This window comes from Manis pentadactyla, chromosome 4 (assembly GCF_030020395.1).
Source record: "Manis pentadactyla isolate mManPen7 chromosome 4, mManPen7.hap1, whole genome shotgun sequence".
In the NCBI taxonomy this organism is placed as follows: Eukaryota; Metazoa; Chordata; class Mammalia; order Pholidota; family Manidae; genus Manis; species Manis pentadactyla.
Genome location: NC_080022.1, coordinates 78,517,232 through 78,533,318, shown reverse-complemented (window position 1 = coordinate 78,533,318; position 16,087 = coordinate 78,517,232). Strand labels below are relative to the sequence as shown.

General features: G+C 39.8%; 1 protein-coding gene across 2 annotated transcripts in view; it reads left to right on the top strand.

The window, feature by feature from the left end:
• TGFBR3 (transforming growth factor beta receptor 3) overlaps positions 1 to 16,087 on the top strand; it is a 186,785-nt gene that overhangs the window by 100,890 nt on the left and 69,808 nt on the right. For both annotated transcript variants that reach the window (XM_057500413.1, XM_057500412.1), the window contains one exon: positions 15,693 to 15,830. In XM_057500413.1, the coding sequence (XP_057356396.1) occupies positions 15,693 to 15,830 (138 nt within the window). The remainder of the gene's footprint in view (positions 1 to 15,692; positions 15,831 to 16,087) is intronic.

Genomic DNA, 16,087 nt, shown 5'->3' with positions numbered 1-16,087 from the left:
CCTATACAAAATGGTATTTTTAAATATATTCTCTTGGGCAGATAAGTGAGGTGACTGATGTGGGTTTAATAAATTAACACATTAATGTGATTAACTAGGTGACACTTGACATGCTAGAAGTTGATATACCCATCATTTATCAGGGGGCAAGCCATGGTCGTATCTCTGTGAATTACATTATATGCTATTATTGTTCTGATTGCGTTTCACTGTTAGCTAAGCTTGGCTTTTTTGGCCCGGTGAGATCTGGCCGCAATCTATCTTTCCAACTTTGTTTCTTTTGTATACTTTTGTGTATTTCCTCAGCTCCGTCTGGATGAGATGTTCCCCAAATTTACCATGCTGCTTTCCAGCCCTGCCCTGTCCCCTTGGTTCTGCATGTCCAGCCCTGTTCACCCGCAGGGCCCAGAGGAAGGGCCCCCTGCCTGCTCCCCACAGACATTCACATCTGTATGCCTTTTTGTCTCCATGAAACTGTAAAGTTTTGTATTTGATTTGTATCTGAAGTCCTTTCATTACTCAGTGGTGCTTCCCAAATAATAAGTTTATATATTCTGTCTTTATAGTTTTTGAGATACTCATATACAACCTATATTATTTATCTAATATTTTTCTTTACATCTAAAAAAAAAAACTAGCTTTACACTAAGCATCCTTGCTACAAAATGTTTTTAACACCCATAAAATAAATACACAAAATTCTGTTTAAAGAATTTCTTATGAGTCCCCACACTTTGGGAAAGATTGACTTACCAAAGTGCTTTCCACATAGTAGCCATTTGGTATTGGCAGAATGAATAAATAACTGCACAAAACATGTAAAACAAGCATGTCTTTTCCCTGTTAGCTTAGTAACTTCATAGTTGTTAACCTGGAAGATGAAACGGGGAGAAGCTAGAAAAAACTGAGCAAGCCTTTAAGCGGTGACGTTCATGCCTGTCTGTGAAGGAATTAGGTGTTAGCCATTACTAATTACTTCTGTATATATTGCATACTGCTGGGCCGGGCCAGGGGGGCCTGTGGAGCAGTAAGTTCTGTGGATAGTAGACTCCCTGCTGAAACCCCAGAAGTAACTCCACAATAGGTGCGGGAAGCAGCACTATACATGGGATGCATCCAGAGAGGAGGAACATGGTAAATGTATGTACACATCACATTGTTCTAAATACTTGGCTCAGGGTAATTTGAGTTACAGATTCCTGCCTGCCAATAAGTGTTTTTAATGATGCATTGTGTACTGCTAATATAATTGAGGTTCTGAGGATTTTTTGCTGTAAATTTTTTGCTAATGGGAATGGTATATTTTTCTTACCTAATGTTTGAAGATGTTGTATCAGGTGTATCATTTTGAGTTCCATAAAATAAGGTAATGTCTGTATATTTGAGCTGTAGTTAGCATAGTTAGTAATGAACTTTAATCATGTTAATGAAAACTGAAGGCTTTTATAAATCTGAAGAAATTTGTTTCTAAATTGCTATACTTTATAGTTGCTGCCTTTTCATGTTATAGAAATAAAATACTATAGTTTCTTGCTGTTTGAATTATATCATAAATTGATGGTAGTAGATCAGTGGCCTTCAAACAGGTCTTTTCCTCATTTAGTGTTAAATGAAGTTTAGATAATTTTTTCTTAAATTTATAGGAATTAGTAGAATATGATCAGTATGGGATAAAGTCTGTTTAAGGTTTTATCAGAAAAATCACCTTCTCTCTCTTTAAATCCAGGGCTGGGATCAACAGCTGTTCTAGCATGGACAGGGAAACTTGATATAATGGTATACATTTTTGCCCTGGTCTGCTCTTAGAGCACATTTGAAATGGTTGTTTTGGAAAATGTGCTGTGAATTTATCTCTAGACCTTCACACCAGAGCAGTTAGTTCAGCCGAGCAAATCCTTGGCACTTGATGTACATCTTTCATAACAGAAGGTTGATGCTGTGACTTGATGCCTTGAAATCAGCACAACAGAATGGTGCTTGAAGAACAGTATTTACTTTGATCATTTTTCAACTTCTGTGCCCCCGCCTTTTCACGGAGTACAAATTGCTTTACCAGAGTTATGGGGCAGAAGCCCATGGGCTGTTTTTGTAGTCTGGTTGCTGTGGTGATTCGTAGCCTTCCGTGAAACTCCATCTCCAGGGAAACAGAAACCTTTGCAGCTGTCTCAACCTTTTTGGTATGGTGTCTGGTGGAGGTCTACACCAGGCCTGTAGCAAGCCCAAGACTGGTTGATTTGTTTCAGGGTAAACAGATAGGACAAACAGGCATCTCATTCAGGACATGTTGTATTTCCAAACAAACAGCTCTCTTATCCTTCTCCCAGATCATTTGAGGACTTTGAAGTATCTCCAAGTCTGGCTGAAGCCAGAGTTTAGTGAGCCATGGAGATGTTGTTGGTCATGATAATGAAAGAGTTAGAGCTTTGGGAGAATGGTTGATGAAGTTTATAGAGTTGGCAGGTAGGGAAGAAGAGTGGTGGCAAAGGAGATGCTTACTGGGGCTGTGTGTGCTCAGAGAGGAGAAGTTGGTTTAAGAAAAGAATGTGGGCTGAGTCCAAGGATGCCAGCAATTTGATGTCTGGAAGTCTGTGAAGAAAGTTGTTTTTACTTTAAATCGCAGTGGAGGACGCTATAGGCAAGACCTTCCTTCCATAGAAACTGAGAGAATGGAGAAAAATAGCCATGGTTTTAGGGGGTAGAAGTAATAGCTAACACTAATAGCACTTGCTATGTGCCAGTCCTGTTCTAAGTGCTTTACACATATGACATGTTTCTTTCACATCTAATGGAATAGGCACAAATATCGTCCCCATGTTATAGTTGATGAAACGGATGCCTGTAGAGTCCTAACGTGCTCAAGGCCCTAAAGCTGGTGAGTGGAGAGCTGAGATTCTAACTGACTCTGAGTCACTGCTCTTAACCAGGAGGTCAAACTGCCTGTAATTTAGAAAGGAAGGCAGAGTGACCCAAAGAACTGGGTTACAGGAGATACTGGCCAACTTGGAAAACAATGTAGATCTTGGAAGATACTGAATTATGCTTTAAAATGTGTTTGTTGATTTGTTTGTTCACTCATTCATCCTTAAATATGTAGAACCTGCTAAGTGCCAGGTGTTAGACTAGATGATAAAAAGACAAGGCCCAGCCCCTCCTCTCAGACAGTTTATATGTATGAAGTTAATTTACTACAAGGCAGTAGGTGCTAGATGCAGTACGGGCAGAGTCAGCCGGACGCACGTCAGCAGCATCCACTGGGAAGAGCTTCCTTCCTCCTTCTCAGGAGGCTGATAACACAAACTTCTTAAAGGGGGTGGTGAGGTGAACAAAATCAATCTCACATGAAAACATGAAACTGTAATTAAACTAAGTATGTTTATACATACTTCCATCTCTTTCTACACTGAACTGAGAGGTCTGATTTGCTGAGTTTGCATATAGCTTGTCCTTGAGAATTCCAAACCAGAGAGCCATATGTCCACTTCATATATAAATAGCTGTGGTAACAGTAGTTGGAGGACATATCACAAGAAGGAAGCACTCTGAGAAGGCCTGGGAGGTCCATCTTCATAGGAGAATGTTCTTGTGATGTCTTAGGTGGTGACTGTGGGAAGTTCCTGAAATCTGTTGAGGGCCTGGCTGTAGCTAATACATCATTTTTAACTGTGAGGCAAACATGTAATGAGTGCTTTACAAGTTTTAACTTATTTATTCATCATAATAACTCTAAAAGGTAGGTACTTATTATCCTGTTTTTTAGATGAAGAAACCGTAGCACAGAGAGGTCAAGCAATTTGCCCAAGGTCACAAAGCTAAGGAATTGATGGAGCTGGAGTTAAACACAGGGAGTTTGGTGCAAGGGTCCATTCTCTCAATCATTATGCTATGCTGATTAGTCATATTTCACTTTATGGGTTCCCTTTTAAGCCATGAAGTATTAATCAAAACACAGTCTCTTAGATGCTAAGAAGGCTAATATAAGATAGATCCCCCCTTCCAGATGAATCATCTGGTCATTCACTGTCCTAAAAGGGGTAACATCCATTTTGTGCATCATCCATACTTTTCTCAGTCATGAGTGGGAACCTTTGATGATGAGTGGAAATTTAATAGAGGAAGCAACAAAAATCATTCAGTTTTGCTACTTGTTAACTTTGGTTAAAAAGTTTGTTTGCTTAAGGATGTGGACTCTGATGATGACTGACTTTATCAGTTTTCTCTATTCTAAAAACAAAGATATTTGAGAATGTTTCCCTTCTGTGGTGGTCTGATAATTTTAACTTTCATCATCTTTCTTCAAGAGGAAAATGAAATTTCCCTCACAATTCAGAGTTTACAAATGATTATATTTATAACAAATATAAGTTATTTGACCTCAACAATCCTATGGTTAGGGGAGATTTAATATTTTATAAAGAATAATGTCTTGTTCAAAGCTAGTTCTAATTTTAGAACCTGGGTTTAGAAGATGCAACAAATTCCCACAGACTCACATATACCAAGGCATGGGCAGATATGATCAGAACCTATCACAATAGTATTTTGAGCTCTTTATGAAATACTAAAGAACTGTCGTCATGTCCCTAATAGATTTGCTGTATCCTAGTATCATTTTCTTTTGAAATAATTACTGTTGAGAAACACTTTCATGGGCTTTATTACTTACTAAATATGTGGATTTAAAAAAAAACAACATTAGCAAACTTTTTTAGAGAAGAGATGGATAAAGAAGTGGGTAAAGTGATTTTGAAAGTCTTAAGAAAGTATTTATTAATGAAGTCACGGAATCCCTAGACTCTAGAGTCAGAAGGGGTCTTAGTTGTCATCTAGTCTGGCTTATACTTGGTTTGTGAATTTTGTTTCTAAAGTATCTCTGACAAATGATTATCTAGCCAATCCAAGTAGTTCAGAGAAGTGCATTTTCCAGTTTTATAATTCTGCATGTGACGTGTCTGAGATACACTTGATTCACTTGGATTTGAAATGCAACAAGAACATGTATCATGTTGACAGATTTTGCCTATTTCTTACAAAGAAGAAATTTGGGTTTGATTTGTCTTGTCTGGGGTCCTTGTCCAGTCCAAGCTGCTTGCTGCCTCTCCTACCCTTGAAGTTCTCTTCTCTCCCCACACATGTTGGATATATCTCAGCCTTGATGTTGTGTTATAACCATCTCTTTGTGTATCTGTCTTCCCTCTGGACTGTGAGCAAACTGAGGAAAGATAGGCTGCATCCCACTCATCCTTCTATTGTCAGTAACTGTCTTGGGGCCTGGCATGTCATAGGTCCTTAACTACTGCTGTTTGAATAAATGAAAAAAAATGCATAAGAAACACAAGTTCCTGTCTGACACTAGCTTAGTGTGTGGTTTAGCCTTGACTGCTTTAAATCTGAAGTCCTGAGGACTGATGTGACCTTTCAGCCTCGTAAGATCAACTGGGTTCCTTGTAGTATCACATGCAGGTCTTTTCAGATGAGATTTGCAGCTCAAGACTTGGTCTGGTCCATCCATATGAAAGTATGGATGTAATGCAACCCCCACCCCTACCCCACCTATGCTTCTACTTTTTCCACTGTGTTCTTCTTGCTGCTTATTTGTAGTATTTTCAAAGGAGGAGTCAGAGACAGAATGGTAGACTATGGTAGTTCTGCTGAAAATGCGAAGACAACCAGCAGCTGTTGACTTAATGGGTGTTTGGGACTTGACTGAATTATGAAGCAGAGCTGAAGCTCTTTAATCTTGACATCTTTTAGGGCCTTCTAAACTTTGGTCAGAATTAGAAAATTTCTTTAGAGTTGCATTATGAAAGACTAGCTTATACCTTCTCCCTTTACATGGAAAGCAAAACCTTTGTAATACTTTCAAACTCTCTTTGGGTACAGGTGTGTCAGCTGTGCCTTCTATGTTTAATATACTGAGTAAAATTCAGAAATTACAAGTTTAGTTTTTTTCTCAATTTAAGTATAAAAAATGAAAGTATATATAAGAAGTTAAGACACAATTAGTATTTCCAAATGTTAATGTAGAACCTCATCTTTCCCAGTGTCAAATAGCAAGACAGTTTTGATTATTAAGAATGTGATGTGTTTCTGTTGTTTGATCTATCTATCTATGTATCTATCTATCTACTAATTCCCACTAATATGAATAGACTTATCAGGGTTTAAATTTGCTGACTCTGTGTATGGGAGTTAGTGGTGCTGACCCCCTGTGCAGTAAAAAATCCATGTATAACTTTTGACTCCCCAACAACTTAACTACTGATAGCCTACTTTTGACCAGATGCCATACCGAAAAAATAAGGAGTTAACACATACTTTGTATATTATATGTATTATATGCTGCATTTTTACAATAAAGTAAACTAGAGAAAAGAAAATGTTTTTTCAAGTTGTTGGAAATCTCCAAAAATTTTTCCAATATATTTATTGGAAAGATGCTTGTAAAAGTGGGTCCAAGCAGTTCCAATCTGTATAGTTCAAAGGTCAACTGTACTTTTCATGCTGCCTCAAGAAAATAGGAAGTTTAAACCCTTCAATACTAGCTTTAGGAAGATCCTATCCTACCTTAGACACTTACCAACTACAATGTGCCAAATTCTGAATGCTTATTTTGGCAGCTCTCCCTCTGCTTTGTGTGTTCATAGGTGTTACCCTGAAAACTCACTGCAGGGCTCAAGGAAAATTGATTCTGTGGAGGAAAACAGGCAAAAGTATTGAACTCTAATGTAAATACTGCAACTGCATTTGCTTGTATTGTCAGTTAGGCTATTCTGACACAGTTTGTTGCCTGAATTAATGGCATTTAAAATTCCACGCATCTAAAAGATAGTGGAACATTTGATGAAAGAAAATCGTTTTTTCAGGAAGAATGCTCTCAGAACACAGAATGATAATGTGTTCTCTCACTTCTGACTTCAGGGTTACTTCTCCCTCTCTCAAGATAGGCCATGTAACATCGAAACTAAGGTTCTTCTAAAAACATTTCCATCTAAAATCATAACCTGGCTGGATGAGACCAGAATATGCCTAGGGGGCCAGTACTGTGACCTTGAAGAGTTGATTTTGTTGGAGTTTTCAGAAGAAACCAGGCTTCCCAGAATTCCCAAGGTTTTCCTACCCTGACCAGAATTTCATTTCCCTGGCCTGTAATTTGGCCTAATCCACATATTAACTGGCAGCCCCTGGAGCTCAAGGAATGAGTGGCTTGCCCCTCTCTGCTAAATCCGTGGCTTGTAGAAATCTGGAGGAGGGTCTGTTTCTGCAGATTGCCGGAGACCAGAGTTCCCGGGGTCCTCTGCATTTTCCGGTTTTAAAATTCTGCGTGTGACGTGTCTGAGATACACTTTATTCGCTTGGATTTGAAATGCAACCAATGCCATTTTGAGTTCCATAGTGAGTTTGTTCATGAGAACAGTGAGCATTTTTAAAGCTTTTTGTAGAGTAGTTTGAGAAGGATTTATATCAGAGCAACTCAGACAACTTTGGCTGGTACTGTAGACATCACTGTTCATAAAAACACTCCATCCCTGTGGAGTTTCGCTGACCTCTCAGCCTGCACTAGCTTTCCATCATCTTGCTCCAGCTCAATCCCTTTCCTTTCTTCCTTATCTTTCCTTTTCCGAAAGCAAAATAGTTCCTGGTGGAATAGCTCCCCAGCCTCTCCTATGCCCTAAGGCCAACATGCTAGATTAAGGTCGGGATGGGAAGGTAGGGAGAAAAGAGAGAGAGGACAGACAATGAGAGACCTTCATTTTACCCCTAGTACTACCACTTCCTAGCCATATGACTTTGGAAGTTTTTTGCCTCTAAGCACCAATGTCTTCATCTTTAAAGTGGAAATAATTAGGTAATTTTGCAAAGCACATTCATTGGAGAGAGCAGCAAGACTTAACTGAATAGAAGGACCCATGGACCTGCCTATTGCCTTTCTTTGAAAGACAATACTGATGGCTCTCACTACTGTTGATGCAACTATTATTAACAGCAGTAACTCAAGGGTAGTGTTTTTGAATGTCCATATTTTAGTAGTCAGATCTCTCCATATTCCTCCTTTGTGATAAAAAGGTGACACAGTATGTCCCTTCAGAATTCCTAATCAGCTTCCTACTGTTCCTTACCAGCCTAGAATCCAAATGCCATCCTTTGATGCTTGGAGCATCTTAAATCACTACCCACACGAACACCAGTGCCTTCGTGGTTTTTTTGCTATTACAAGTTTACAGTAAGATGGGGCTTAAGCAGCAATCTTCATTGAGATTTGTGACTGCAACTGGCAGCTGAAAGTGATTAATCCAGTACTCAGATCACTTGGGAACCAGGGTCTTGCTGTGCCTATGTAACTCCGGGAGGAAGATCCTGGGGCAAAATACCTTTGAAACTGAAATCAGTCCAAGGAAGAAATAAAGTGGGAGAAATCCGTTTATTTCTCACAAGAAGTCGTCCTGCATCTCTCTCGACCCAGATGCAGAAGTAGAGGGCTCCACCCAATCTCTCCAGTCCATTAAGCCCTTGCTCACCCATGTAATTACCTATTGATAGGGAGATGGACTACTTCTCTCCACCCTTTGGAAACTCCTATTGATATGGAGATGTACTAAAGCCAGGTGAGAGATTCTGAAAATATAGCAATTTTACCCACAGCCTACTTTTTAAGTTTGCTTCCGCTGGTCACCCCAGTGATTCTTTTTATTATGCAGTTCTGTTCACCACAGTACTGACAAGTAGGCCATTCTGACATCCCACTATTATAGACAGATATGTACCGAAATACTGGTTTACTAAACAGTTGAGTAGCAAAAACAATTTCAAGCCTATTATAAAAAGTGAAAGTTGAGAGGAAATACATTTACACAGTACATAGTTATATGGAACTCTGGTTATATATTGGTGTTAGAAACAATGATAATAAACTGTTTGGGATGGATCTGTTTATTGAGTGTGATAAGGAATATAAAAAATAAAAACAAACTTTTTTCATATCAATGTGCAAATACTGAGTTCCTTCAATTTGTTTAGAATTTAATTTCTAACTGTTCTAACACAATTCATTGCCTGAGTGAAAAGCATTTAAAATTCTATACCTCTACAAGATAGTAGAATATTTAATCAAATTTAAAAGTCTTTGTTAGCTATTCCTGAAAAGGAAAACATGCTCCAAAGGTTTTTTTTTTATATTTTACATTTTGTGTTTGCATAATTTTTAAAGAAAACAAAAAAAATTCTGTTTGTTTTCTGCCCAATGTGGTCCCCATACGTGGTATAAGTGTTGCTCATCCCTTTCTATCCACTCAGCAGAGCAGACTCAGGGCATTTATTCCCAAAAAGCCTAGGCGTGGCTTCAGAGTCCTCTGTAACATAGGTTCCAGGCAGGTCCTGCCATTCATTTTGGTTGCACGAGTTGGAATCTGTTTATCTTGACACGTTAGAAGTTCTAAAGTTCAAGTTGAACTTGATAATGAAATTGATGTTCTTTTACTAGATGCACCCCCCTGCCCCACACCGCTCTTTAGCCACAAAATATGACAATATGACTCGGTAACCTTTACTCGAATCACATTTATTGAAATAACTTAGATTGAATCTCCCTTTCATTCATTCTTTCAGAGCACTTGTTGACTGCTTACTAGATGACCAGCCCTTTGCTAGGTCCAAGGATGCAGAAATAAGTGTGACTCAGTTTCTCCCTTTGAAGAATGCCCTAAGGATTGCACAATGTAAGGGGCAGAGGAGTAAATGACAAATATCTAAACAGATCACTATAGTGCCATTTGAAGATAGAAGCGTGAGTGTGTTCTGTGGGAGTAGGGCCAAGCTCCGGGTTTGCCTGTGGGACAGGAAAAGATCTCACTGGAGATTGCATTTTGAGCTGAGCGCACATGTCCATTCCGGGGCTGGTGAGAGGGTGCTGTTGCGTGTCAGTAACAGTACAATAGTAAATGGCAGATGCTTAATACTAAAGGACAATGGAAAAGTGCTTGATGTTCTCAGACTCTCCATCAGCAGCAGCCTGCTGAGGAGTCCAGCAGCTTTATCACCCCAGAGCATACGCACACCCAGGGTCTCCCCTCTCTCCTGCTTCTCTTCCCTAAAGTGACGGAGCTGTGGGCTACTCTGGGAAGGAAGGGCCAGGGTCCCTGGAATCCCCTTGCAACTCTCCCAGGACCCCTTTAGAGGGTCATGACCTGTAGTTTCAGAAATATTCTTCTGTTTATATGAGTTCTTGTCCCTCAACCCCCAACCCAAATTTAGTTCCAAGTATTTTTCCAGGGGATTCAAAATATAGAGCAGGGAGGGCAGACTCATTTCAGCATCAAATTTCAGGCTTCCTTTTCTTTTTTTTTTTCTCCCTGTTTTGTGGTCATAATAGATTATTTTCAGAAGCTCCCAGGGAATCTTGAATCCTGTCCCTGTTGGGGGGAAGAGGAATTAGTTTTGCAATTGACCGGCTGTGTCCCTCTAATCATGTTAAGTGGTTTCAAGGCAAAACCATTGGGAAGGAACTTGACATCATTTGCCATAGCAGTGTGACATCTCTGACCCCAGAGTTGCTGAGACCAGGGAGAATAGTCATTTGACTCCCTGAGTCGAGGGATAGAGACACTTAGGGGGTTGAAATTCCTTGAGTTCAGCACCAACTGATGATGTTCCTTTAGAAAATCAGAGAAATGTAAAAATAAAATAATGAGGGAAATGTTAAAAGCTCCAAATCCACCCCTCCAAGAATATTTTAAGAGAATCTTTTTATACCAATTCCCAAGTGGTAAAGAAGCCTTCAAGTAAAATATCAGCTGTAGGGGTTCCTTGGGCCAGAACACACTTTAAGACACTGCATCAGCAACAAGCTGAACTCTGTCCCCACTCCCAGCAATTGTTTGCACATTTCAGATGCATCGGGTGGGGGGGAGATTTGAGTTCTTAGAACTCCTGTTGCCCAAATGTAAGTGAAATTTGAGTTGAGCAGGATACCCTAGTATTCCGAAATAGATTTGCGTCTCACTGTCTGTTAGTATAAATTACAGGTGCTCTATGAGACCCAGATTCAGGCTGTTTTCAGTTACTACCAACACCGTTGCTAAGTGGATGTCTCCTTACCCTGAAGAGGGGATAGATGATGGTATATACAGACCATGGTGTGATTTTTCTGGGTCTTGGTTATAGACACACTGCTGGAGTTCTTTTCTTATCTTCGTGTGAACTGACTATCAGAGCATCCATTTCAGAGCATTATTTGGTCTGGTTTGAGAGAACAGGAGTCTCGCTGGTAGTGTTTCAGATGACTTCATCGTTTCATGGGTCCATAGGGGCTGTTACAAGAAATGTTGAAATGGAGCCTCACTGACACGTTAGCAAAATTGGGCAACTGTTAGGCTCTGGTATCAATTGTTTTGCTTGCTTTGCTTTTGTTTGTTCTAACAAACCCCAAGAGTGAGGTGGGGGTGGGGGTCTAACTAATCAGAATTTTTGATATCACCATGGTTGAAATATCTTGCATCTCTACTCTGAATCCTGGGAAATTTAAAACAATTTTTGTTTGGCATCTTTCCATAAAGAGACAAGGGTTTGTTTGTTTTTTTCATTTTCTGTAAAAAGATACATAATTCATTTTCATAAAGTGATTTACAGGGTTTGAGACTATATGGTTTTTGCTTATCAAAGATAATCTTTGGAGAACTGAGAGATCTCCACCCTAACACGGTCCAGAGAAAACTGTCCTTGTCTTTCTGGTGATGATGTAGGCAAGGGCATTCTTCCTGCTGGGGAGCTAAGAAGGTTGTCTTTCCACCCAGAGGCTTTGGGCTCCTTAGAGTTGGCCTTGACTTTCATCAGGGTTGGGTTCAGATCCCCCAGAAAAGCACTCAGAAAAGATTTACTTTGAATTTCTTTAAAAAATAGGAGAAATGCATTAATTATATTTAGTAGTTTGTTGAAGTGCACAGATACCTCAGAAGACCCAGTATAATGAGATGTTGTAGAACAGATCAGACCAATTAGTTTTCCATCATTTGGGGGGGATCAACAATATATAAGGGACAGTGTCTGCATACAGGTTGTGAGAAATCAGATTTACTTGGGTTTTCTCACGCCGTTAGGAAGACTGAAATTCAGCACTGTTCAAGACTAACATGATTAGAGCAGGGGCTCTGGGACTAAGCTTTACAGACCACTCTGTTGTCAAGGTGTGGTTTTAAAAGGTGACGGAAGCCCCAGAGACTGCTTGTGGAAGTTATTTCTGAGTTGTCATATATTAAGTTCTTAACCTGAGAGGATGACATCTTAAGACCAGAGATGTAGTCTTTAGTTTAATAATGATGGAGTTATTTTGTGTCTGTTTCTGCCATTAGAATTTCCCTGCTCTTCTGCAGTGGGTTCCTTAACCTGGGTTAGTGTGTACTAAATCTGGAATTCATGGGCCCTGCAGTGGATGTATTTCTCTGACATTATCTGCAAAACATGGGATTATTCTGTGTTTGGGGAGAGGGTTCATGTTTTGCATTAAGTTCTCAAATGCTCTCTGACTCCCAAAGATTAACAAAGAAGTCATTAATTCAGAGACTAGTCATTGTTCCCTCATTTGGGATGCATCCCCTTTAGCCACGTTAGCCTCCATGGTCACGTGGACCCTAGGTTAAGTTCATTATTACTTACGAAGACCACAGACTAAGTGATGCCCCTAATTTTTACATAAATTGGACATAGGATTGAGAGTCAACTCCTTAAAGTACTGTTTGGATTTCCAAGGTAGAAATTATTGGATACCATTTGTAACATTTCTCCATGGGCTATTTCTCTGCTGCAGAGGAATAATTTTAGTTCTAATCTGCCCAGAAAAAATTTTAGTGGTATGTTATCTTTGTAGTTATAGTGTATCCCAAACTATAATTGAGTCTAAAGAGGATTTTCTTCTTTTTTCTTCTTTTTCCTTTCTTTCTTTGTCTTTCTCTTTCTTCCTGTCTTTTTCCAGCCTGAGAGAAATAGGCACCTTAGCCAGGAATTCTTTAAGAGATGTTCTGGGTATGTTCTCTCCACATTTCTTGGAGCTTTTATACCTCCCTTCTTCTGTTGCTTGTTTTGGTTGTCCTTTATCTTCCCTTCAGCAACATTTATTCAAGTGGACAAAGGATAGAGGAGGAAGGGTTGCTGAGGGGTTAGGTAAGCAGGTGCTTGGGGGACTCTCTGTTCCTGCCAAATGATCTTTTAAAAAAAGGATGGGGGATTTTTCTTTTAATTTCCCAATCACAGTGTGAATTCTTCTTGGCCAAATGGTTTTTGGGACTTTGCCTGGGCCCCATGTGCCAGAGTTGGAGATTCATGTTGGCCAGACCCTGCCACATACTGAAGATGGAGTCATTTCCAGGAAAGCTGAGCTGTAGCTCCTAGAAATCTTTCCTTGATTGTATGAGCCAGGCCTTGACACTTTCAACCATCTGGAAAATTTTGGACCTGCATGCCAGTATCTGTCTTGTACATATTTTTCCTTTCATTTCCTAAGTGTTTAAAAAAATTCTTGCTCATTTGAGATATATATTTATTACCATTTTATCTACACAGTTCCAAGAATTGTACGTCTGAGGGCTGTAAGGAGGATCATCGGAAAAAGAGTTGATGTACCCTCTATGGATAGACATTGCTATTCTTTGGGCTATTATAGTGCTCAATAAACTGTTTTGAAATAAATAAATCTGGGAACTTTTTACTGGTATGTACTATTAATGACAGAATATTTCTGAGCAATTTTCAGGTATTGTGAACAAGTACCCTGGGGCTTTCTGTAGTGAGTAGTGTGCATCTCTCTTATTTAGTTAATGCTACAGTTTGACTCCACCCCTGCTCTGTCTCTAGCTTCTCTAGTTTACAGTGGAGATCAATTTATTTATTTCTAGAGATGGACAGCATCTCCAAAATGCTGTGGAGTAGAGTCTGTAAAGCAACATGCTATCTTGCTATAGCTGTACTTGATCACTGTTCATTAGTGAATGAACTCTGAACTGAGAGTAAAAGTACTCTGCTTATGCCAAATATAAAAAATGATCCCATCTGTGTTGCAGAAACAGTTCATTAATGTTTGAGTATTGTTCATGTTTCTTTACATTTCTGTAAATTAGTCTGCTAAATCCCTTTGAATCTATTATCATATTCACTTTTTTGCCTTTTAGGTAACATAAATTTATGAATCTTCTCTGGTAAATCAGTCATTAAAAATTGTCTACTCTGTTAAGCACAGTATTAAACTTAAGACGTATCTCTGCTTATTGACTGTTTACAGTGTATTTCAGAGATTAAGACATGCATACTGAACAGTTAATGAGATGACATTATATACTATAGTGCAAATTATTCATAGAACAAAGTACCTTTGTGGCTTAAAAACTAGGAAATGAACTATCCAGCTGGCATTTACAGAGTGCCTACTGTGTGCTAAGGCATGGGTATTGAAAGGTAAGTAAAGCTTAGTGCCTTATTAGCAGTGGCCTGAGAGTGTACTGTGAAAGGGACACTGATGTCCAAGGCAGTACCTACAGCAAAACACATTGAGATCAGAGAGGGCGGCAGCCACTGGGAAGATAGAAGTGCTTTGACTCCTCTCTCCCTGGTTATTCTGTAGACTCAGATCAGAGATCCAGACCATTTAATCCTCATAAGGATTATTGCTGGGATGTTCTGTTATTCCCAGTGTATCACTCAGTCTGTGTATTCCAGCTAAAATCCTTTTTTTGTCCTTTCCCTCCTTTATCCCATTATGATGCTCTTGGGTGAGTTCAACTTGTTTAAATATGTGACTCTTGGGCCTTGCGTCACCCTCTGCAGAGACAGCCAGTGGGAGACATGCTTGTATGAAACCATCTGTGCAGTCCTTCTTTATCCGTCCTTTCACTTTTCTATGACCGACTTTGGCTTGTGCACTCCAGGAGGAGGCTGTCGAACTCACTGTTTCCAGCTCTCCTCACAGGTGCTTTTTGATGCAAATGAAGACTGGTAACCTACAGTTGTCCTTGACCTGCTATCAAAACTGGCCACTGTTTTCCTATCTAAGCTCATGGTTTTCTTCCTGTTTTTTCTTTTCTTTTATTTTTGGCCCAGGGCTATATGCAACCAGTTTTTATTCTGCGTGTTCTCTGTGCTTCATTTCTTGGAGAACCCCTTCCAGTGAAGAGCTGGGATGATGAACACCAGCAGCTCCCCGTGCAGCCCCTTGCCCTTTGTCATTGGCATTTTTCTCTGGCAGAACTCACTTAACTGTGTAGAGGTTGGCGCCTACCTGGAAGAGAAGAGAGCCATTTCTCTGGCAGTCCAGAGGGATGACACAGCCCCGGGGATTCTGTACCCCAATTTCCAGCATAGTCATTTGATTTGAAGGATAAAGCAGTCTTGAGGGAAGGTAATTTCTTCTGCCTTTACCAACTTTGAAAAAGGTGTGTTCTTTTATTTGTGTTACACTATTACTGGAAGCTGAATCATGTTTTAGTTGAGATCGCTGTGTGTTGAACCACATGATATAGCCATTTTTGTAGTAGAAAAAGGTCAAGTATTGGCAGTGTCATCTAGTTCAACTAATGTATTTTATCCGTAGAATCTGAACTGGTCTATAGCTTGTTTCTCTTAACAGTGAACTGTGAAAAAATATTACAGATGCTGTGCTAAGTGATTTTAATGGAAAGCTAGTGCTAACCTTTCTCTCCTCTGTTTCTTCCTAGGTCACCCTGCATCTTAATCCCATCTCTTCAGTACACATTCACCACAAGCCTGTCGTGTTCCTGCTCAACTCCCCACAGCCCCTGGTCTGGCTTCTGAAGACAGAGAGGCTTGCTACTGGGGTCTCCAGACTTTTCCTGGTAAGTGTTTGAAACCCTCCCAAAGTGATCCTTAGTGCAAGGGTATATAATGACCCTAAAACTTTGCAAGCTTTTTAAAAGGCTTATTTCATTGGAATAATAGCAGAGTCTGTAGTGTGTTAAATTCAGAGTATGCTCTTAGTGATGTTTGGATGGCCTAGATAAGCATTCGCAGAAAACCACTCACACATCCTCTCCTGCGGGTGGAGAGTCAGTTCTAGTGTGACATTAGAGCAGGACCTGCAGTCGTACTCTGT